Raw genomic sequence first — 25,004 nt, forward strand, 5'->3', positions numbered from 1 at the left:
GGTAAATGCCTGCGATTTCCATGGTGCAGGACCTGGATGAAGAGCTGAAAGGTGATGGTCACTACCGCATTCTTTGCACTGAATTTCCACAGTGCAGTTTTTGGCGATATGGCCTGTAGAAGAACAGCAACGGTAACACACAGACTGCTCTTTCAGGAACTGCATCCTCTCTTGTAGAGATTTCTCTCTAAACCCTCTGCATCTTCTTAAAGGATGAGGTTTTCCATGCATTGGGCAAATCTGATTTGGACTAACTGATCTCTTTTTCTGTTCAGATTGTACTTTAGTTGAGGTACTAACTTGAGTCTTGTGAACGGATATTGGAATTTGTCTTTGTTTCTCGAATCTTTCTCCTTTCTCATATTTTGCATGAGGAAACGTACTAAAACTGGGATCTGTGCGTGCTTTTGCTTCTGAGCGGACAAAATTTGCAAACACTGAGAAAGGTGGGAAAGCAACACGATGCTCTTGTTTATATTTAGATCCAAACAACATCCATTTTTCTTGAATATTATAGGGAAGTTTCTCAACAATAGGGTTCACTCCCTTAGAAGTGTCCAAATATGCCAGACCTGGTAAGTATCCCTCAAGCTTTGCAGCTTCTAGTTCAGAGAGGATGTCTCCTAAATCTCGAAGCTTTTGTGGGTCTTTGTTTGTTACTCTTGGGAAGTTTTCCAGTTTAGCAAAAAGAGCAAGTTCAATTGCTTCTGGAGAACCGTATATTTCCTCAAGTCTCTGCCATGTCATTATCAGTGCAGCTGCCGGGCTTCTGATATTAACAGCTTTCAGTCTCCGTGCATGCTCAGAAGATTCTTTACCCAGGTATTTAATCAAGAGATCTAGTTCTTCTGCTGGTGAAAGACCCAGGCCAGAAATTGCACCCTGGAAAGATGATTTCCATGCCCAGTAATTAATGGGTTTATCATCAAAATAAGTAAGCCCTGCTGACACAAGCTGTGTACGAGCTAGATACTTTGCAAGGTCATAGGTAATGGACAAGGAATCTCCTTTATCAGAAGGTCCACTCTGTATTTGGTAGCAACGAGGAGAAGCCTGCGTTTGGGTGGCATCTTGAAACATGTCTACACTAAAGTCCATGTTTTGTGAACTAATTGGTAAGTCCTTGAAATCAGTTTCACTTTTAATTGGACTAACAAATTGAGAAGATTGAAGTTTTGGTTGCGTTTCTTTCTCTCCACTAGAGGGCAGTGTACCACTACTAATCTCAGATTGTATTTTTACATAATTTGCTGTACGATTTCGGCTGTCCTCGATGGGAACAGGCACCGATACTCTACTGGCTGCACTACGTTCTGTTTCCAGAAATGCTTCTTCCAGTACCTGGGCTTCTGCCAAAGCAGCATCCTTTTCCTTCTCTTCTTGCAAAGCTTCCAGTGTTGCTTGAAGACGTGCCTGTTCAACTTTCAATTCTATTTCTTTTTTAGCGTACGCTGCTCTGGCTTGTGCGGCTTCTGCTTTTGCTCGTGCCTTGAAAACAGCTATGCTGGCACTTGAGTGACAACTGGATGCTCTTGAAGAACGTCTGGATGTTTTTGAGGAACGTGTGCTGACAGAGTGCACATCTTCAGCTGTGCCTTTAAGATCCACTAAATCTGTCTGACCTTCTGCCATACTTACATGAGACTTGATCACATGCAAAAAATCAGGTTGATGTGGTAGAATCTTTGGAATATTTAAACCTTGATTCCATGTGATTCATGAACGTCCTTCTCAGTCTGATGTATTAACGTCTTTTCACTGTACTGGCCTTATTAGACTTCTGGCGTCTAACTATCCAGTAAGTTAAACAGTCACTCAAAAAACCTCGATGGAGACGTCAAGTCGTTTATGAAGTTTATGAATCAACTGTGAAACTGTAAAATACACAAAGGATACAATTACTAAGTATGAAATTATTAACAATGATTATGTAAAGATAATTAAGCTAAGAAAATATCCATCTTAATGTCAAAATAACCTTCTTAAAGAATCACACAATAAATTTAACACTATGTACTTACAGACGTTGCGTCTAACAGATGCAAAGAAGGATGATGTTTAAGGATTAGCCAAACAGCTACCACATTTTGATGAACTACTGCAGTACTACTCACATTTCCTGTTTCCTGAACTAAGAGAGTATAAGTGACTACTTTTCAAAACAGACACATACAAAATAATAAACATTTCTAATAAATCAAAATCAATTCAGTCCAGCACATAAACCATTTAGGGCCTTATAGGTAAGTAATGATAATTTGTAACTTATATGGAACTCAATAGGTAGCCAGTGCAGAGACTGTAAAATTGGGATAATATGATCATATTTTCTTGACCTGGTAAGGACTCTAGCTGCTGAATTTTGGACTACCTGTAGCTTGTTTATTGAAGAAGCAGGACAACCATCTAGAAGTGCATTACAATAGTCCAGTCTAGAGGTCATGAATACATGAACTAGCTTTTCTGCTTCAGAAACCGATAACATGTTTCATAGCTTGGCAATGTTTCAAAGATGGAAGAATGCAATTTTTGTAACATGGGAAATATGATTTTCAAAAGACAAGTTGCTTTCTTATATAACACCCAGATTTTTGACTGTAGAGGTAGTAACAGTACATCCGTCTAGTTGCAGATAGTAATTACAAGATTCTGTGTACATTTTTTTGTTGCAATATTTAATATCTCTGTCTTATCCGAATTTAATAGGATAAAATTATTGGTCATCCAATCTTTTACATTTTTAACACACTCTGTTATATTAGATAATTTAGAAGTTGAATCTGGTCTCATTGAGATATATAGCTGAGTATCATCAGGATAACAGTGGAAGCTAATTCCGTATTTTCTAATAATATTACAAAGGGGCAACATGTATATTGATGATTACATTATTTTAAATGAGTCCACCCCCCAAGATTATTGTTATAAACACGAGCCGCGTCTAAAAGGCAAAGGGGGAGGTGTTGCTTCAATTTATAATAACGTTTTCAGGATTTCTCAGAGGGCAGGCTTCAAGTATAACTCGTTTGAAGTAATGGTGCTTCATATAACATTATCCAGAGAAACCAATGTTAATGATAAATCCCCTGTTATGTTTGTACTGGCTACTGTATACAGGCCACCAGGGCACCATACAGACTTTATTAAAGAGTTTGGTGATTTTACATCCGAGTTAGTTCTGGCTGCAGATAAAGTCTTAATAGTTGGTGATTTTAATATCCATGTCGATAATGAAAAAGATGTATTGGGATCAGCATTTATAGACATTCTGAACTCTATTGGTGTTAGACAACACGTTTCAGGACCTACTCATTGTCGAAATCATACTCTAGATTTAATACTGTCACGTGGAATTGATGTTGATAGTGTTGAAATTATTCAGCCAAGTGATGATATCTCAGATCATTATTTAGTTCTGTGTAAACTTCATATAGCCAAAATTGTAAATTCTACTTCTTGTTACAAGTATCGAAGAACCATCACTTCTACCACAAAAGACAGCTTTTTAAGTTATCTTCCTGATGTATCCGAATTCCTTAGCATATCCAAAACCTCAGAACAACTTGATGATGTAACAGAAACTATGGACTCTCTCTTTTCTAGCACTTTAAATACAGTTGCTCCTTTACGCTTAAGAAAGGTTAAGGAAAACAGTTTGACACCATAGTATAATGAGCATACTCGCACCCTAAAGAGAGCAGCCCGAAAAATGGAGCGCAGCTGGAGGAAAACAAAACTAGAGGTATTTCGTATTGCTTGGCGGAAAAGTAGCATATCCTACCGAAAAGCATTAAAAACTGCTAGATCTGATTACTTTTCTTCTCTTTTAGAAGAAAACAAACATAACCCCAGGTATTTATTCAATACAGTGGCTAAATTAACGAAAAATAAAGCCTCAACAAGTGTTGACATTTCCCAACACCACAGCAGTAATGACTTTATGAACTACTTTACTTCTAAAATCGATACTATTAGAGATAAAATTGCAACCATTCAGCCGTCAGCTACAGTTTCGCATCAGACAGTGCACTATAGACCCCCTGAGGAACAGTTCCACTCATTCTCTACTATAGGAGAGGAAGAATTGTATAAACTTGTTAAATCATCTAAACTTACAACATGTATGTTAGACCCTATACCATCTAAGCTCTTAAAAGAGGTGCTTCCAGAAGTCATAGGTCCTCTTCTGACTATTATTAATTCCTCATTGTTATTAGGACATGTCCCCAAAACCTTCAAACTGGCTGTTATTAAGCCTCTCATAAAAAAGCCACAACTTGACCCCAGAGAACTAGTTAATTATAGACCAATCTCGAATCTCCCTTTTCTGTCCAAGATACTAGAAAAGGTGGTATCCTCACAATTATATTCCTTCTTAGAGAAAAATGGTATATGTGAGGATTTCCAGTCAGGATTTAGACCGTATCATAGTACTGAAACTGCTCTCCTTAGAGTTACAAATGATCTGCTCTTATCATCTGATCGTGGGTGTATCTCTCTATTAGTTTTATTGGATCTTAGTGCTGCGTTTGACACAATTGACCACAACATTCTTTTGCATAGACTTGAACACTTTGTTGGCATCAGTGGAAGTGCATTAGCATGGTTTAAATCGTACTTATATGACCGCCATCAGTTCGTAGCAGTGAATGAAGATGTATCATATCGATCACAAGTGCAGTATGGAGTACCTCAAGGCTCAGTTCTAGGGCCGCTACTCTTCACGCTTTATATGTTACCCTTGGGAGATATCATCAGGAAACATGGTGTTAGCTTTCACTGTTATGCTGATGATACGCAGCTCTATATTTCCTCGCAGCCCGGTGAAACACACCAATTTGAAAAACTAATGGAATGCATAGTCGATATAAAAAATTGGATGACGAGTAATTTCTTACTGCTAAATTCAGAAAAAACAGAGGTGTTAATCATAGGGCCTAAAAACTCTACTTGTAATAACCTAGAACACTGTCTAAGACTTGATGGTTGCTCTGTCAATTCTTCGTCATCAGTTAGGAACCTAGGTGTGCTACTTGATCGCAATCTTTCCTTAGAAAGCCACGTTTCTAGCATTTGTAAAACTGCATTTTTCCATCTCAAAAATATATCTAAATTACGGCCTATGCTCTCAATGTCAAATGCAGAAATGTTAATCCATGCATTTATGACTTCAAGGTTAGACTACTGTAATGCTTTATTGGGTGGTTGTTCTGCACGCTTAGTAAACAAACTACAGCTAGTCCAAAATGCAGCAGCAAGAGTTCTTACTAGAACCAGGAAGTATGACCATATTAGCCCGGTCCTGTCCACACTGCACTGGCTCCCTATCAAACATCGTATAGATTTTAAAATATTGCTTATTACTTATAAAGCCCTGAATGGTTTAGCACCTCAGTATTTGAATGAGCTCCTTTTACATTATACTCCTCTACGTCCGCTACGTTCTCAAAACTCAGGCAATTTGATAATACCTAGAATATCAAAATCAACTGCGGGCGGCAGATCCTTTTCCTATTTGGCGCCTAAACTCTGGAATAACCTAACTAACATTGTTCGGGAGGCAGACACACTCTTGCAGTTTAAATCTAGATTAAAGACCCATCTCTTTAACCTGGCATACACATAACATACTAATATGCTTTTAATATCCAAATCCGTTAAAGGATTTTTAGGCTGCATTAATTAGGTAAACTGGAACCGGAACACTTCACATAACACCGTACTTTCTACATCATTAGAAGAATGGCATCTACGCTAATATTTGTCTGTTTCTCTCTTGTTCCGAGGTCACCGTGGCCACCAGATCCAGTCTGTGTCCAGATCAGAGGGTCACTGCAGTCACCCGGATCCAGTACGTATCCAGACCAGATGGTGGATCAGCACCTAGAAAGGACCTCTACTGCCCTGAAAGACAGCGGAGACCAGGACAACTAGAGCCCCAGATACAGATCCCCTGTAAAGACCTTGTCTCAGAGGAGCACCAGGACAAGACCACAGGAAACAGATGATTCTTCTGCACAATCTGACTTTGCTGCAGCCTGGAATTGAACTACTGGTTTCGTCTGGTCAGAGGAGAACTGGCCCCCCAACTGAGCCTGGTTTCTCCCAAGGTTTTTTTCTCCATTCTGTCACCGATGGAGTTTCGGTTCCTTGCCGCTGTCGCCTCTGGCTTGCTTAGTTGGGGTCACTTCATCTACAGCGATATCGTTGACTTGATTGCAAATTAAAACAGACACTATTTCAACTGAACAGAGATGACATCAATGAATTCAATGATGAACTGCCTTTAACTATCATTTTGCATTATTGAGACACTGTTTTCCAAATGAATGTTGTTCAGTGCTTTGGCGCAATGTATTTTGTTTAAAGCACTATATAAATAAAGGTGATTGATTGATTGATTATTGAAAATATAAGTGGACCTAGGACGGATCCTTGTGGCACTCCACATTTTACTGGTGATAAATGAGATGATTCCCCATTTAAATAAAGAAAATGGTAGCGATCGGACAGGTAGGATCTAAACCATCTTAGAGCCTGCCCTTGAATGCCTCTATAGATTAGTAATTGATCTATGAGTATGTCATGATCTATGGTGTTGAATGTAGCACTAAGATCAAGTAAAACTAGCAATGAGATGCAGCCTTGAACTGTCGCAAGAAGCAGGTCATTTGTTATTTATTTATTTTTTCTCATCTCTTTATTCAATTTCTTGAAACAACACTTATACAATTTTTTATACGATTTCTATATCAGTAAGATCGATTCCATGCGATATAATTAAATCTAGCGATGATTAAAACGATGAGTGGGCTCGGTGACATTTTGCTTGACTCCAAAAGAGTTTATTAGGTCAGTAAACGCAAGTCCTAATGCATCATTTGAATTGTCAACGTGAATATTAAAATCTCCCATGATTAGCAACTTATCAACTGTAACCAGAAGGTCTGGGAGGAAATCTGCAAATTCTTTTAAGAATTTTGGAGGCCTTCTGCCTGATAGAGAAAAATATATAGTTGACAAAACAAAAAAAAGTGTCATAAGAGTTTAGTTAACCTCTGTCAAGTGACATTAACCAATTTAGCAAACAGACAAAGCTTTATCAAAGAATAATGCTTAACCTTTTTAATAAAGGTAGCAGACACAGCTTTATCCACTAAAACATTTATTTAGATTTTAGTTTCAGTTGCCAATTCAAGTCAAATAAAATAAATAAATAAATAAACCACTCATTCATTCATTCATTTATGCGGAAGTAGCAGTCTATAGAACAGAAGCCAGCAAGCTCTTCGTCTGAACAGAACGCTGTGAAGACCCCCTTCGTTTCATGGCCACAGTATCCAGTGGTGTTTTTGTAGATGCATCTGCAGCCATCACACCTCACATCTGGACCGACAGACTTCCAGTCAACGATTCCTACGAAAATAAATACATGTAAATAAAATCTCTGAATTAATGTAATAAACTTTCTAAATATCTTTAAAAAACTTGTTCAGTTAATAAAATTGTAAATATACATAATGTCCAGCCAGGTAAAGTGAGCTCTTCTTTGAAAACTGATGCCATAAAACTTTCTGCACACTAGTGACAGAGTGAGAAAGCCTCCTTCTCCTTCTTTATAGACAACATCTAGAAGAATGTCTGAGCAGCTCTGATGGTAGCTGAATAATAACAAATATATATATATATATATATATAAAACTATTTAAAATATGAAATTAAAACAAAAATACACACAGAAAAATCAAGTTACACGAATGTACCTAAAGAGTACAAATGCCGACCTGCCAACCTTGGAAATTTGTTTTAAGTACCATCAGTGTGGCGGGCGGTCGAGGGGGGCGGGGGGTAAACAGTTTACTGTTTTATGGAACTGTTTAGTTAGGTTTTGCTATTTTTTTATGACATTTTAAAAAATAAAATAAAAAGTCGAGTACACTTTATGAAAAACTCCTTATAAATTTTTTTTTATAAACAAATAAAGTGAATGTAAGCATGTATTATGTGCAAAAAAAAGGGTTAAAATCACAAATCACATTGTAATCTTAAAACAAAAATTATAATTTTAAAGCAGAAGTTAAAGTTACTAAACTAAAAATGAAAATAATAAAAAGCAGAGACTAGGGCCTAATTGAGTAAGCTTCCTGCTTGTTTATGTTACTTTGTTAAAATGAGTCAAAGCAAAGTCATTCTTTAACATTTTGTCACAATTTGATTTAATTATATTCATTGCTTTTGAATGTGTAAAATTTCAACATTTCTATTCCGTAAACATTGTGGGGACTAGGTGAATTTACATCTTAATTTTTTGGTGACTTAAATTCTGTCTAACACCAAGTGGACTTTTTTCCATGAATACATTATGCTAGTTAACACTCTGCCCCAGACTCTTTCTGATCCTGTTCTGCTTCTTGACACTTTTCTCCCTTCTCTCGACTGTATTTGTGGAGAAACTACACATATTGATCTGTGGCCCGTCGGGCTGAGGTTTCAGCTGCTGTGTGTTCAGACTCCTCCGGCATCCACACAGAGCCCCTCACAGACTGGAGCAGAGGATCAAAACCCTTCATTGTGTGGCGGCCATTAGTCCATGATCCTCTGCTCTTTCTGTAGGTGATCAGGAAGCTGTTCTCTGCACTTCCTGTGTCACTCCTGCTCACCCTATACAAACAATCAGAAGCATTTATCTAGTCTGATCCTAACAAGACAATCCAGCCATGACTGCTGTGAGTCAGATAAGTGTGTGTCACTGGCCACCTGCTCAGTGTAACCAGGGGTGGCGCTCAATGTCGTCTAAACTGGGCCGATCTGATGCCGCTGCACTGAGGCACCAGCGAATCAGCTGACGGCACTCTGTTACACACAACACAGTGTTCAGGAACACAAAACCACACGCTTCACCTGGATCTGGACCTGATTTCTGTCTCTTGCCTGTCGACAGCTCTCTAGGAAAGAGCAGTCTGCTTTTGGAGGTGACCCTCAATGCGCCTCTGAAGGGGAAACAGCTGCACAGGATGTTGTAGAGCGTCACCCCCACTGACCAAACCGTAGCCGGTCCCGCATGATAACGGTGATGCCGAAACCACTCAGGAGGGGCGTACTGAAGAGTGCCTGAGAGACCCAACAAGACCACAAACATCATCTGAAGAGGCCCCAGTCCAAACAGATTCCCTTCGCTCGATCATCAAAAGTCCACAAACAAACACAGATCACTGCAGGGAGATCAATCCAACCTGCAAAGTGTTTGTAGGCCGAGTCTTTCAGCAGATCTCCACAGCCGAAGTCCAGCAGCTTGATGTCATGTGAGTCTGTGGAGATCAGCAGGTTCTCTGGTTTGACGTCCCGGTGCAGGACTCCACGGCTCTCGCAGTGTTTCAGCGCCGTGATCAGCTGCAGCAGCACTTTCTTGGCCAGACTCTCCTCCAGGCGTCCGTTCTCCTCACAGAAACTCTCCAGATCTTGGCAAGGAAGCGGGCGCTCCAGGATCATGGTGTAGCGTCTGGGACGGTCAAACCACTCCAGCAGCTTCAGGACGTTGGGGCAGGCAGGAGCCGAATTGACCAGGGTCATCAACGCCACCTCCAGCGGCAGCCGACCCTGACCTTCCTGCAGGACAAACGCTCCGTTATATCCAGCGCTGAATCAGACCAAACAGAGCAACAGATTCACTCTCAACTCACAACTCTCAGTCTCTGTGTTCCTCGTTCTTAAAGACGTACTTGATGGCAACCTGTAGACAGATGAAGCACAGTAAACCACGCTGCCTAATTATCACCCATGAGGGACATTTACTGACATCAACATTTCTAAAAGCTGTTTAACTGCAGGAGGTAAGAAAATGTCTCACTGGCAGTCCATCAGACCTGCGGGTCCCAGCATACACAGAGCCGAATCCTCCTCGCCCCAGCAATGGGCCCTTCACATACGCTTCTGCAACACACAAGATCACAAGAAACGTCTTTAACAGAAAACATGCTGCAGCATCTAAACCTGTTACAGAACGTTACTGTAATTCAGCTGAAGAACATTTTCAGTGACTAATCATTGAGTGAGTCTTTAATCAGGTGTTTAATATGAGTGTATCTGACCTCTGCGGGAGCGTTTGGCAGCTCTTCTGTATGAAGGAGACGGATGCTCATCCTCCTGGCTGCCGCTCTGCCACTTCCTCTTCCTGTGAGGCTGATCTGTGGACACAGAAACGGCCAACTCTGAAGGCAGAGGTGCGATGTATCCAGGCAGCCCTTGGCTCAGCGGCTGGTTTGGGTTTGGCAGCGGTTCCTGAGCGCCGTCACCAGAGCCACGTCTCTCAAGCTCCTGATCATCCGTCTGAGAGACAGCAGCACTCCTGGATCTGGAGCGGCCCGAGCCTGCAATATTACACACATCAAACACTTACAGCCTTTATTAGCAACATTTATTAATAATCAACCACCAATGGTACTGCTCACATCCAATTAGGTTACTTTACATTTTAATTGTCTTGAATTGCATTTGAGCAGCTCTATAATTTTCCAGCGTTATAATTGTGTCAAAGAATTAAACACATATTTCACTGATTTTCATACACAAGGAATAAAATACATGTGATCAGTGAGCTGGTAGAAATGTGTGATTAAATGAGTTAACCTGCACACATTTCTTCACATCACTTCATTAACACAATGAACAACATCGTACTATAATAACATACCAATAATAAACAAACTAAATTAAAACACTCACCTCGTCTTTCACCCAAATGAGCCATTGACAAACTCCTCCAAACTCCAATCAAAACAAGAAATTAATCAACAAAAAGGTAATTAATTAATCAATTAATTAATTACAGAAAGAAAGAAAGAAAGAAAGAAAGAAAAATCTGAAATAAGAAGAGAAAAATATAATAAGTCTTTCCTCAGAAATAATCAGAAATCCTTCAAAAATAAAACTCTACTCAAAGAAAAATCCTCCGATCTCCTAAAATAAAAGTCTCTTCTGTGAACTCCGTCGAAAATCACAATCTCAGCACAGAAAATGTTCTCCAGAAGTCTCTGAAGTCGCCTCGTCTCTCAACCAGCAGATATCGATCAGATCATAACACGCGTCGCTATAGCAACTACAATTCGCGTGCGTGAGTTCAAAACTTTTGAAAACCTTAATAAACTCTAATTCAGTTTAACCAGAGCTCATTATAGCATCTCTGATATATACTGATTTATGCCTTTATTAATAAATCTCACAAGTTAATATAAAAAGTATATAAAAATTCAATGTATAAGATAAATGTTTGCGCTCGCGCTTTTGCGCACGCGACATCAGGCGAGCATAAGTGAATCGAATTGTAGTTGCTATAGCGACGCGTGTTATGTTATGATTTCGGCATAAATATTTGTACACGTTTTCAACTAAAACCTTGAGATATAACGTAATGTTGTTGTAGAATATTGTTGTGAATAACTCCTAACCATAAAGTGCTCAGAAATGGTTAAAAAAAAAATATTAATAGATATTGTCTTTCTCCCAGCCAACATGTCCATGTGGGTCCCGCATGGGATTTATCTGGGCTATGTGGGTGTCAACTGGGCATGGGCTCAGAGTGGGGACTTTGATGGGCTGAATGTGTGCCCAGCTTGGATACAGATGGGCCACATTTGGGCTATATTAGGATATATTTATAGTTACATAATATTTTTCACATTATTTATTTTTATGCAGTTATGGGTAGCTACAAAACCCTAATAATTAAATTGATTTAATTGTTCAGGCCCTGGAATAATACCATTTCATTCTGTCCTGTTCAAGTATTTTTGTATTAACACTTTCTATGAAGCCCATATTATACATTATAAGGGTATTCTTAAAGCATTATAAGGACTGCATTATGATACAACTTATAATATGTTGGATCATCTCATGAATATTCATAAGAACAAGTTTAATATATTTACTTATTTGTGGTTATAGCTTTTAAGAGTATGATTATTTATAATCTCTTGTTAAACACAGCTCAGGACCTAGTCAAAACCATTTAAAAGCTACATGCAGGTAGGAGCAATGGGCATGCCAAAAGACGGGGAACACGCCAAAAGGTTTCTCATTGGTGAAACGAAAGGCGGGGAACATGCCAAAAGGTTTCTCATTGGTGAAACGAAAGGCGGGGAACATGCCAAAAGGTTTCTCATTGGTGAAACGAAAGTAAGGCAACATGCTAAAAGGTTTCTCATTGGTGAAATGAAAGGTGGGGGCCTTTTCAATTAAATTCAATTATTTATTTTTTTGTGCTTTGTACAATACAAATCATTACAAAGCAACTTTAAAGGAAATAACGTTTCTACAATATTTAGTAGTAGCTTATAAGTGGTGACTGTCAGTTTGTGCGCGTATGAAAATTAATACAAGACGTAGTCAGCCAGACGGTGAATATTATTAACAGCAATTATTATGGTGCAGTCACACTTGTAGCAATATTTGTTAGTTCTGTTTGTTGATTCAGGATAAGCATCAGGGTCAGCATCATCTCTTCTCTGGTGTTCTGGATCCAGACTGGAGCTTGTGTAAATCCTACATCCCGTAGTAAAACATAGAAACAAATAGAGACATCATCAGCATAGCTGCTGTTCCACAAAGTAAAATTAATTAGTTTAACCCAAGCTAAAGAATAAGAATGCGCATTTGATCAGATGCAACTACACTCACAATTTAAGAGCTGCATTATTCGAATGCTTGGCGAAAGAGATGCATTTTTAATATATAGATTTAAACAGAGCGAGTGTGTCTGAACCCCGCACATTATCAGGAAGGCTATTCCAGAGTTTGGGAGCCAAATGTGAAAAAGCTCTACCTCCTTTAGTGGACTTTGCTATCCTGGGAACTACCGAAAGTACAGCGTTTTATGACCTTAGGGAGCGTGACGAATTATAACATGGTATAAGGCTAGTTAGGTACGCAGGAGCTAAACCATTTAGGGCCTTATAGGTAAGTCATGATAATTTGTAACTGATATGGAACTCAATAGGTAGCCAGTGCAGAGACTGTAAAATTGGGGTAATATGATCATATTTTCTTGACCTGGTAAAGACTCTAGCTGCTGAATTTTGGACTACCTGTAGCTTGTTTATTGAAGAAGCAGGACAACCACCTAGAAGTGCATTACAATAGTCCAGTCTAGAGGTCATGAATGTATGAACTAGCTTTTCTGCTTCAGAAACCGATAACGTGTTTCATAGCTTGGCAATGTTTCTAAGATGGAAGAATGCAATTTTTGTAACATGGGAAATATGATTTTCAAAAGACAAGTTGCTTTCTAATATAACACCCAGATTTTTGACTGTAGAGGTAGTAACAGTACATCCGTCTAGTTGCAGACTGTAATTACAAGATTCTGTGTACGTTTTTTTGTTGCAATATTTAATATCTCTGTCTTATCCGAATTTAATAGGATAAAATTATTGGTCATCCAATCTTTTAAATTTTTAACACACTCTGTTATATTAGATAATTTAGAAGTTGAATCTGGTCTCGTTGAGATATATAGCTGAGTATCATCAGCATAACAGTGGAAGCTAATTCCGTATTTTCTAATAATATTACAAAGAGGCAACATGTATATTGAAAACATAAGTGGACCTAGGACGGATCCTTGTGGCACTCCACATTTTACTGGTGATAAATGAGATGATTCCCCATTTAAATAAAGAAAATGGTAGCGATCGGACAGGTACGATCTAAACCATCTTAGAGCCTGCCCTTGAATGCCTCTATAGATTAGTAATTGATCTATGAGTATGTCATGATCTATGGTGTTGAATGTAGCACTAAGATCAAGTAAAACTAGCAATGAGATGCAGCCTTGATCTGTCGCAAGAAGCAGGTCATTTGTTATTTTAACAAGTGCAGTTTCGGTGCTATGGTGGGGGCTGAAACCTGACTGAAATTCTTCATACAGATAATTTTTTTTTTGCAGGAAGGAGTTCAGTTGAGCAGATACAACTTTTTCTAAAATTTTAGACATAAATGGAAGATTTGAAATAGGCCTATAATTTGCCAGTTCACTAAGATCTAATTTTGGTTTCTTAATAAGAGGCTTAATAACCGCCAGCTTGAATGGTTTTGGGACGTGACCTAAAGATAACGATGAGTAAATGATATTGAGAAGTGGTTCTTCAGCTACAAGTAACAACTCTTTCAGTAATTTAGTGGGTACAGGATCTAATAAACATGTTGTTGGTTTAGTTACAGTGATAAGTTTATTTAGCTCTTCTTGTCCTATATTTGTAGGCACTGCAGTTTATCTTTGGGTGCGTTGGATGAAACTGAAGTGTTAGAGGCTGTAGAATTTACATCCGCTATTGTATTTCAAATGTTATCTATTTTATCAGTGAAGAAATTCATAAAGTCATTACTATTAAACGTTGATGGAATATTTGAATCAGGTGTCATCTGGTAATTTGTTAATTTATCCACTGTGTTAAATAAAAACCTTGGATTGTTTTGGTTATTTTCAATGAGTTTGTGTATATGCTCTGCCCCAGCAGTTTTTAGAGCCTGTCTATAGCTGGACATACTGTTTTTCCATGCAATTCTAAAAACTTCCAAGTTAGTTTTTCCTCGGTGACATTTTGCTTGACTCCAAAAAGAGTTTATTAGGTCAGTAAACGCAAGTCCTAATGCATCATTTGAATTGTCAACGTGAATAATAAAATCCCCCATGATTAGCAACTTATCAACTGTAACCAGAAGGTCTGGGAGGAAATCTGCAAATTCTTTTAAGAATTCTGGAGGCCTTCTGCCTGATAGAGAAAAATATATAGTTGACAAAACAAAAAAATTGTCATAAGAGTTTAGTTACCCTCTGTCAAGTGACATGAACCAATTTAGCAAACAGACAAAGCTTTATCAAAGAATAATGCTTAACCTTTTTATCAAAGCAAACAGACACAGCTTTATCCACTAAAACATTTATTTAGATTTTAGTTTCAGTTGCCAATTCAAGTCAAATAAAATAAATAAATAAATAAACCACTCATTCATTCATTCATCCATTTATGCGGAAGTAGCAGTCTATAGAACAGAAGCCAGCAAGCTCTTCGTCTGAACAGAACGCTGTGAAGACCCCCTTCGTTTCTTGGCCACAGTATCCAGTGGTGTTTTTGTAGATGCATCTGCAGCCATCACACCTCACATCTGGACCGACAGACTTCCAGTCAACGATTCCTACCAAAATAAATAAATAAAATCTCTGTAATAAACTTTCTAAATATCTTAAAAAAACTTGTTCAGTTAATAAAATTGTAAATATTCATAATGTCCAGCCAGGTAAAGTGAGCTCTTCTTTGAAAACTGATGCCATAAAACTTTCTGCACACTAGTGACAGAGTGAGAAAGGCTCCTTCTCCTTCTTTATAGACAACATCTAGAAGAATGTCTGAGCAGCTCTGATGGTAGCTGAATAATAACCAAAAAAATAATATATATACAAAAATATTTAAAATATGAAATTAAAACAAAAATACACACAGACAAATCAATTTACACGAATGTACCTAAAAGAGTACAAATCCCGACATGCCAACCTTGGAAATTTGTTTTAAGTACCATCAGTGTGGCGGGCGGTCGAGGGGGGCGGGGGGTAAACAGTTTACTGTTTTATGTAAGTGTTTAGTTAGGTTTTGCTATTTTTTTTATGACATTTTAAAAAATAAAATAAAAAGTCGAGTACACTTTATGAAAAACCCTTTCTGAATTTTTTTTTATAAACAAATAAAGTGAATGTAAGCATGTATTATGTGCAAAAAAGGGTTAAAATCACAAATCACATTGTAATCTTAAAACAAAAATAAGCCTTTTAAAGCAGAAGTTAAAGTTACTAAACTAAAAATGAAAATAATAAAAAGCAGAGACTAGGGCCTAATGGAGTAAGCTTCCTGCTTGTTTATGTTACTTTGTTAAAATGAGCCAAAGCAAAGTCATTCTTTAACATTTTGTCACAATTAGATTTAATTATATTCATTGCTTTTGAATGTGTAAAATTTCAACATTTCTGTTTCGTAAACATTGTGGGGACTACTTGAATTACTACTTAATTTTTTGGTGACTTAAATTCTGTCTAACACCAAGTGGACTTTTTTCCATGAATACATTATGCTAGTTAACACTCTGCCCCAGACTCTTTCTGATCCTGTTCTGCTTCTTGACACTTTTCTCCCTTCTCTCGACTGTATTTGTGGAGAAACTACACATATTGATCTGTGGCCCGTTGGGCTGAGGTTTCAGCTGCTGTGTGTTCAGACTCCTCCAGCATCCACACAGAGCCCCTCACAGACTGGAGCAGAGGATCAAAACCCTTCATTGTGTGGCGGCCATTAGTCCATGATCCTCTGCTCTTTCTGTAGGTGATCAGGAAGCTGTTCTCTGCACTTCCTGTGTCACTCCTGCTCACCCTATACAAACAATCAGAAGCATTTATCTAGTCTGATCCTAACAAGACAATCCAGCCATGACTGCTGTGAGTCAGATAAGTGTGTGTCACTGGCCACCTGCTCAGTGTAACCAGGGGTGGCGCTCAATGTCGTCTAAACTGGGCCGATCTGATGCCGCTGCACTGAGGCACCAGCGAATCAGCTGACGGCACTCTGTTACACACAACACAGTGTTCAGGAACACAAAACCACACGCTTCACCTGGATCTGGACCTGATTTCTGTCTCTTGCCTGTCGACAGCTCTCTAGGAAAGAGCAGTCTGCTTTTGGAGGTGACCCTCAATGCGCCTCTGAAGGGGAAACAGCTGCACAGGATGTTGTAGAGCGTCACCCCCACTGACCAAACCGTAGCCGGTCCCGCATGATAACGGTGATGCCGAAACCACTCAGGAGGGGCGTACTGAAGAGTGCCTGAGAGACCCAACAAGACCACAAACATCATCTGAAGAGGCCCCAGTCCAAACAGATTCCCTTCGCTCGATCATCAAAAGTCCACAAACAAACACAGATCACTGCAGGGAGATCAAACCAACCTGCAAAGTGTTTGTAGGCCGAGTCTTTCAGCAGATCTCCACAGCCGAAGTCCAGCAGCTTGATGTCATGTGAGTCTGTGGAGATCAGCAGGTTCTCTGGTTTGACATCCCGGTGCAGGACTCCACGGCTCTCGCAGTGTTTCAGCGCCGTGATCAGCTGCAGCAGCACTTTCTTGGCCAGACTCTCCTCCAGGCGTCCGTTCTCCTCACAGAAACTCTCCAGATCTTGGCAAGGAAGCGGGCGCTCCAGGATCATGGTGTAGCGTCTGGGACGGTCAAACCACTCCAGCAGCTGCAGGACGTTGGGGCAGGCAGGAGCCGAATTGACCAGGGTCATCAACGCCACCTCCAGCGGCAGCCGACCCTGACCTTCCTGCAGGACAAACGCTCCGTTATATCCAGCGCTGAATCAGACCAAACAGAGCAACAGATTCACTCTCAACTCACAACTCTCAGTCTCTGTGTTCCTCGTTTAGAGACGTACTTGATGGCAACCTGTAGACAGATGAAGCACAGTAAACCACGCTGCCTAATTATCACCCATGAGGGACATTTACTGACATCAACATTTCTAAAAGCTGTTTAACTGCAGGAGGTAAGAAAATGTCTCACTGGCAGTCCATCAGACCTGCGGGTCCCAGCATACACAGAGCCGAATCCTCCTCGCCCCAGCAATGGGCCCTTCACATACGCTTCTGCAACACACAAGATCACAAGAAACGTCTTTAACAGAAAACATGCTGCAGCATCTAAACCTGTTACAGAACGTTACTGTAATTCAGCTGAAGAACATTTTCAGTGACTAATCATTGAGTGAGTCTTTAATCAGGTGTTTAATATGAGTGTATCTGACCTCTGCGGGAGCGTTTGGCAGCTCTTCTGTATGAAGGAGACGGATGCTCATCCTCCTGGCTGCCGCTCTGCCACTTCCTCTTCCTGTGAGGCTGATCTGTGGACACAGAAACGGCCAACTCTGAAGGCAGAGGTGCGATGTATCCAGGCAGCTCTTGGCTCAGCGGCTGGTTTGGGTTTGGCAGCGGTTCCTGAGCGCCGTCACCAGAGCCACGTCTCTCAAGCTCCTGATCATCCGTCTGAGAGACAGCAGCACTCCTGGATCTGGAGCGGCCCGAGCCTGCAATATTACACACATCAAACACTTACAGCCTTTATTAGCAACATTTATTAATAATCAACCACCAATGGTACTGCTCACATCCAATTAGGTTACTTTACATTTTAATTGTCTTGAATTGCATTTGAGCAGCTCTATAATTTTCCAGCGTTATAATTGTGTCAAAGAATTAAACACATATTTCACTGATTTTCATACACAAGGAATAAAATACATGTGATCAGTGAGCTGGTAGAAATGTGTGATTAAATGAGTTAACCTGCACACATTTCTTCACATCACTTCATTAACACAATGAACAACATCGTACTATAATAACATACCAATAATAAACAAACTAAATTAAAACACTCACCTCGTCTTTCACCCAAATGAGCCATTGACAAACTCCTCCAAACTCCAATCAAAACAAGAAATTAATCAACAAAAAGGTAATTAATTAATCAATTAATTAATTACAGAAAGAAAGAAAGAAAGAAAGAAAGAAAGAAAGAAAGAAAGAAAGAAAAATCTGAAATAAGAAGAGAAAAATAGGATAACTTAAGTCTTTCCTCAGAAATAATCAGAAATCCTTCAAAAATAAAACTCTACTCAAAGAAAAATCCTCCGATCTCCTAAAATAAAAGTCTCTTCTCTGAACTCCGTCGAAAATCACAATCTCAGCACAGAAAATGTTCTCCAGAAGTCTCTGAAGTCGCCTCGTCTCTCAACCAGCAGATATCGATCAGATCATAACACGCGTCGCTATAGCAACTACAATTCGCGTGCGTGAGTTCAAAACTATTGAAAACCTTAATAAACTCTAATTCAGTTTAACCAGAGCTCATTATAGCATCTCTGATATATACTGATTTATGCCTTTATTAATAAATCTCACAAGTTAATATAAAAAAGTATATAAAAATTCAATGTATAAGATAAATGTGTGCGCTCGCGCTTTTGCGCACGCGACGTCAGGCGAGCATAAGTGAATCTAATTGTAGTTGCTATAGCGACGCGTGTTATGTTATGATTTCGGAATAAATATTTGTACACGTTTTCAACTAAAACCTTGATATATAACGTAATGTTGTTGTAGAATATTGTTGTGAATAATTCCTATCCATAAAATGCTCAGAAATGGTTAAAATGGTTAAAAAAATTATTAATAGATATTGTCTTTCTCCCGCATGGGATTTATCTGGGCTATGTGGGTGTCAACTGGGCATGGGCTCAGAGTGGGGACTTTGATGGGCTGAATGTGTGCCCAGCTTGGATACAGTTGTGGACCCAGTTAGGCTGCCCATTATTGTTTATTTGTGGGTCCCAGATGGGCCACATTTAGGCTATATTAGGATTTATTTATAGTCACATAATTTTTTTCATATTATTTATTTTTATGCAGTTATTGGTAGCTACATAACCCTAATAATTAAATTGATTTAATTGTATGTATTTCATGTTTTATTCATTAAGGGTTATATCATAATGTAACAATATAAGATTATTTATTTTATGAAGAATCCTATTTTATTTATTCATAAGTACCTCAAAGGGTTTTTTGGCTGGACCATCATGAGGCAGGCGGGAAGAGTCATCGCCATAAAGAAGAACATTTTATGTTTTGAGATGATATGTGTTCTCTGAATATTGTTGTAGTCTTTCTAATTAAGTACATTAACTCTTTTAAAATTGTATTTTTATATTTACACCATTTATTTTCCACTGGCAAAATGTGTTATCTGTGATTTTACTTGTAGGCTATGTTCATTGATGAAATATGGTTAATATTCTCATAATTCTGTGTTGTTAAAGTTCAGCTTTGAAAAATAAAAGATGAATCATGAATAAAGCTGTTGGTGTGAAGCAATAACTTGTGTTATTGAATATATAACAAAATGAAAAATAATAAAATAATATTACTTTTAAAATTACATTTCTAAACTGAATAGTGTCACTTTTAACTTGTTCATATTACCTTTAGTAGTATAACTATACCTTTGAGTGACATTTTTGTACTGGCACAACTTATAACCATGCATGCTTTTTAATGCTTTTGTGAATGTTTTAGAGGTATTTTAAAATAATTGCCTTTTCTGTTTTTCTTTCTTTACTGTTTTATTTTTTATTTTTTAGGTATGAACCTGAGAAGTCTGCACAGGCCCTGGAATAATACCATTTCATTCTGTTCTGTTCAAGTATTTTTGTATTAACACTTTCTATGAAGCCCATATTATACATTATAAGGGTATTCTTAAAGCTTTATAAGGACTGCATTATAATACAACTTATAATATGTTGGATCATCTCATGAATATTCATAAGAACAAGTTTAATATATTTACTTATTTGTGGTTATAGCTTTTAAGAGTATGATTATTTATAATCTCTTGTTAAACACAGCTCAGGACCTAGTAAAAACCATTTAAAAGCTACATGCAGGTAGGAGCAATGGGCATGCCAAAGGTAGGGGGCATTCCAAAAGGTTTCTGATTGGTGAAAAAAAAGGTGGCGGGCGTGCCAAAAGGTTTCTCATTGGTAAAACGAAAGATGCGTTTTTAATATATAGATTTAAACAGAGAGAGTGTGTCTGAACCCCGAACATTATCAGGAAGGCTATTCCAGAGTTTGGGAGCCAAATGTGAAAAAGCTCTACCTCCTTTAGTGGACTTTGCTATGCTAGGAACTACCGAAAGTCCAGCATTTTATGACCTTAGGGAGCGTGACGAATTATAACATGGTATAAGGCTAGTTAGGTACGCAGGAGCTAAACCATTTAGGGCCTTATAGGTAAGTCATGATAATTTGTAACTGATATGGAACTCAATAGGTAGCCAGTGCAGAGACTGTAAAATTGGGGTAATATGATCATATTTTCTTGACCTGGTAAGGACTCTAGCTGCTGAATTTTGGACTACCTGTAGCTTGTTTATTGAAGAAGCAGGACAACCATCTAGAAGTGCATTACAATAGTCCAGTCTAGAGGTCATGAATGTATGAACTAGCTTTTCTGCTTCAGAAACCGATAACATGTTTCATAGCTTGGCAATGTTTCAAAGATGGAAGAATGCAATTTTTGTAACATGGGAAATATGATTTTCAAAAGACAAGTTGCTTTCTTATATAACACCCAGATTTTTGACTGTAGAGGTAGTAACAGTACATCCGTCTAATTGCAGATTGTAATTAAAAGATTCTGTGTACGTTTTTTTGTTGCAATATTTAATATCTCTGTCTTATCCGAATTTAATAGGATAAAATTATTGGTCATCCAATCTTTTACATTTTTAACACACTCTGTTATATTAGATAATTTAGAAGTTGAATCTGGTCTCATTGAGATATATAGCTGAGTATCATCAGGATAACAGTGGAAGCTAATTCCGTATTTTCTAATAATATTACAAAGGGGCAACGTGTATATTGAAAATATAAGTGGACCTAGGACGGATCCTTGTGGCACTCCACATTTTACTGGTAATAAATGAGATGATTCCCCATTTAAATAAAGAAAATGGTAGCGATCGGACAGGTAGGATCTAAACCATCTTAGAGCCTGCCCTTGAATACCTCTATAGGTTAGTTGTCACGGCGCGGTAGAGACGGCGCCGTGGAAAGAACAAGATCTGGGTCCAAGTGCAGGGAAGAGACACTTTATTTTAACAAGAACAAACGAGAACTAAAAGGCCAACACGGCAAAAACAAAACCAAAACGAATCACAAGAAAACAAGCATGAGAAACACAGGTACATAGACATTACAATATAGCCAGGCAGAGTGGTGGGTGAGACGAAACTATATACTCGTGAACAAATAGGGAACAGCTGTGTGCGTGATTATGTGCACAGGTGTACAGAGTGAGTGGATGCAACAGGTGTACAGAGTGAATAAGGTAATGAGTCAGGGGGGCCAGGGAGAAACACAGGTGGAGCAACTAAACAGTAACGAGGTGACAAGGTGAGCAGGGTCAGAAAAGGAAAGGAGAGAGCACATGGCACCAAATAACACAACACAAGCCATGTGCTCACAGAAAGACAAAGACAGAAAGACAGAAGACTGTGACAGAACCCCTCCCTTAAGGAGTGGATTCCAGACACTCCAAAATAATAAATCACGGAGGGAGGCGGAACGGAGGTGGATCAGGGGGAGGGATGGAGGGCCAGATAATATGGTAAAACAGAGACAAGAGGACCAGGTAGAATGGGGTAACAGAGACAGACCAACAGGTAAAATGGTAAAACAGAGACAAGAGGACCAGGTAGAATGGGGAAGCAGAGACAAGATACACAGACAAGAAACCCAGGAAGGAGGTGGACCGGCAGAGGATCAGGGGAAGGGAAGGAGGGCCAGGTCCATAGGAGGAAACAGAAAGAAAGACACAGACCGCAGAACAACAAAAAATAACACAAATACTCAAGTCCAAGAAGGACATCACGTGACGCCCCATGAGGGCGGAGCAGAAGACCACCATAACGGTGTGGTCCGGACGGAAGCCCCCCAGGGCGGAGCAGAAGACTACCACAACCGTGTGGTCAGGGCATACGCCCCCCAGGGCGGAGCAAGGGACCACCACAACCGTGTGGTCAGGACAGAAGCCCCCCAGGGCAGAGCAGAAGACCACCACAATCGTGTGGTCCAACCAACGGGAGGACGACAATCTGGCAATCCTATGGTGTACATACTGGACTCCAGAAGATCGGTGCTGACCCGACACTGCTCATGAAGATTGTTGGTGAATTGCATTTGTACATGAAGATCATTGCTGACTTGTATTTGCTTATGAAGATCAGTGGTGACTTGCCTTTGTTCATGAAGATCACCGGTGACTTGACTCTGTCCTTGAAGCTCACCGGTGACTTGACTCTGTCCTTGAAGCTCACCGGTGACTTGACTCTGTCCTTGAAGCTCACCGGTGACTTGACTTGACTCTGGAAGGTCAACGGTGACTTGACTTGACTCTGGAAGGTCAACGGTGACTAGCCCTGACTCTGGAGGGTCAACGGTGACTAGCCCTGACTCTGGAGGGTCAACGGTGACTAGACCTGACTCTGGAGGGTCAACGGTGACTAGCCCTGACTCTGGAGGGTCCACGAGCACCTGACTCGACTCTGGAGGGTCCACTGGAACCTGACTCGACTCTGGAGGGTCCACTGGAACCTGACTCGACTCTGGAGGGTCCACTGGAACCTGACTCGACTCTGGAGGGTCCACTGGAACCTGACTCGACTCTGGAGGGTCCACTGGAACCTGACTCGACTCTGGAGGGTCCACTGGAACCTGACTCGACTCTGGGAGTTCAACAGGAACCTGACTCGACTCTGGGAGTTCAACAGGAACCTGACTCGACTCTGGGAGTTCAACAGGAACCTGACTCGACTCTGGAGAGTTCGCTAGAACCTGACTCGTCTCTGGAGAGTTTACTGGCACCTGACTCGACTCTGGAGGGTCCGGAGCAGTCACCACCGCCTTGTGGGAATCGTGAGCGGACGGCGCTGCCTCGAGGACATCGTGAGCGGATGCCGCCGCCTCGGGGACATCGTGAGCGGACGCCGCTGCCTCGGGGCAATCCTGAGTGGACACCACCGCCTTGGGGCAATCCTGAGTGGAATCTGCAGCTTTGTGAAGGCTAGCAGTCAGCCCCACTGCTTCAGAGGGAACATCAGCAGGCTCCACCACCTTGTGAGTCCTGCGAGCCGACCACGCTGCTCGCTCCGACATCCACTGTGAATCCCGCATGCAGTGCATCAGCCCGTGACGCTCCAGGAACAGGTGTGAGGCACTGGGTGCAGCCGACGAGGCCTCTGCTGACTCCTGGACTGTGGCCTTGGGAGAACCTTGAGCTGGCTCTGCAGCTAACTCCACCCTAACAGCTGAGCCGCTCAACTGCAGAGCCAGGTTGATGTAATCCTCCAGCGTCTCGTCGGGGTGCCAGAATGGCATAAGGGACTTGAAGGGCTCGGCTAGTCCTCCCCAGAAGAAAACCATTAGACAGGTCCTCTCTGTCGCTGACAGCCGAGCCGCCCCCACGAACTCCCAAGCATAATCCTCGATGCTTCGCTCTCCTTGGCAGATGTCAAGGAATCTCCCTGCTGGACCCATATTTGCTGGCTATATTCTGTCACGGCGCGGTAGAGACGGCGCCGTGGAAAGAACAAGATCTGGGTCCAAGTGCAGGGAAGAGACACTTTATTTTAACAAGAACAAACGAGAACTAAAAGGCCAACATGGCAAAAACAAAACCAAAACGAATAACAGGAAAACGAGCATGAGAAACACAGGTACATAGACATTACAATATAGCCAAGCAGAGTGGTGGGTGAGACGAAACTATATACTCGTGAACAAATAGGGAACAGCTGTGTGCGTGATTATGTGCACAGGTGTACAGAGTGAGTGGATGCAACAGGTGTACAGAGTGAATAAGGTAATGAGTCAGGGGGGTCAGGGAGAAACACAGGTGGAGCAACTAAACAGTAACGAGGTGACAAGGTGGGCGGGGTCAGAAAAGGAAAGGAGAGAGCACATGGCACCAAATAACACAACACAAGCCATGTGCTCACAGAAAGACAGAAGACTGTGACATTAGTAATTGATCTATGAGTATGTCATGATCTATGGTTTTGAATGCAGCACTAAGATCAAGTAAAACTAGCAATGAGATGCAGCCTTGATCTGTCGCAAGAAGCAGGTCATTTGTTATTTTAACAAGTGCAGTTTCGGTGCTATGGTGGGGGCTGAAACCTGACTGAAATTCTTCATACAGATATTTTTTTTTGCAGGAAGGAGATCAATTGAGCAGATACAACTTTTTCTAAAATTTTAGACATAAATGGAAGATTTGAAATAGGCCTATAATTTGCCAGTTCACTAGGATCTAATTTTGGTTTCTTAATAAGAGGCTTA

General features: G+C 40.2%; 1 protein-coding gene and 1 pseudogene across 1 annotated transcript; both read right to left on the bottom strand.

The window, feature by feature from the left end:
* Positions 1-8,453: 8,453 nt before the first annotated feature.
* LOC127965542 (serine/threonine-protein kinase pim-3-like) lies at positions 8,454-10,747 on the bottom strand (annotated as a pseudogene).
* A 5,150-nt stretch (positions 10,748-15,897) lies between these two features.
* On the bottom strand, positions 15,898-18,605 carry LOC127964411 (serine/threonine-protein kinase pim-3-like). Its single transcript, XM_052564635.1, has 6 exons — positions 18,478-18,605; positions 17,844-18,122; positions 17,603-17,685; positions 17,438-17,485; positions 16,991-17,363; positions 15,898-16,868 (listed from the first exon to the last, which is right to left on the bottom strand). Exons 1-6 carry the CDS (start codon positions 18,500-18,502, stop codon positions 16,519-16,521), a joined length of 1,158 nt encoding a protein of 385 aa, XP_052420595.1. The 5' UTR covers positions 18,503-18,605; the 3' UTR covers positions 15,898-16,518.
* Between the last annotated feature and the right edge of the window lie 6,399 nt (positions 18,606-25,004).

This window comes from Carassius gibelio, chromosome B9 (assembly GCF_023724105.1).
Source record: "Carassius gibelio isolate Cgi1373 ecotype wild population from Czech Republic chromosome B9, carGib1.2-hapl.c, whole genome shotgun sequence".
Taxonomy (NCBI): domain Eukaryota; kingdom Metazoa; phylum Chordata; class Actinopteri; order Cypriniformes; family Cyprinidae; genus Carassius; species Carassius gibelio.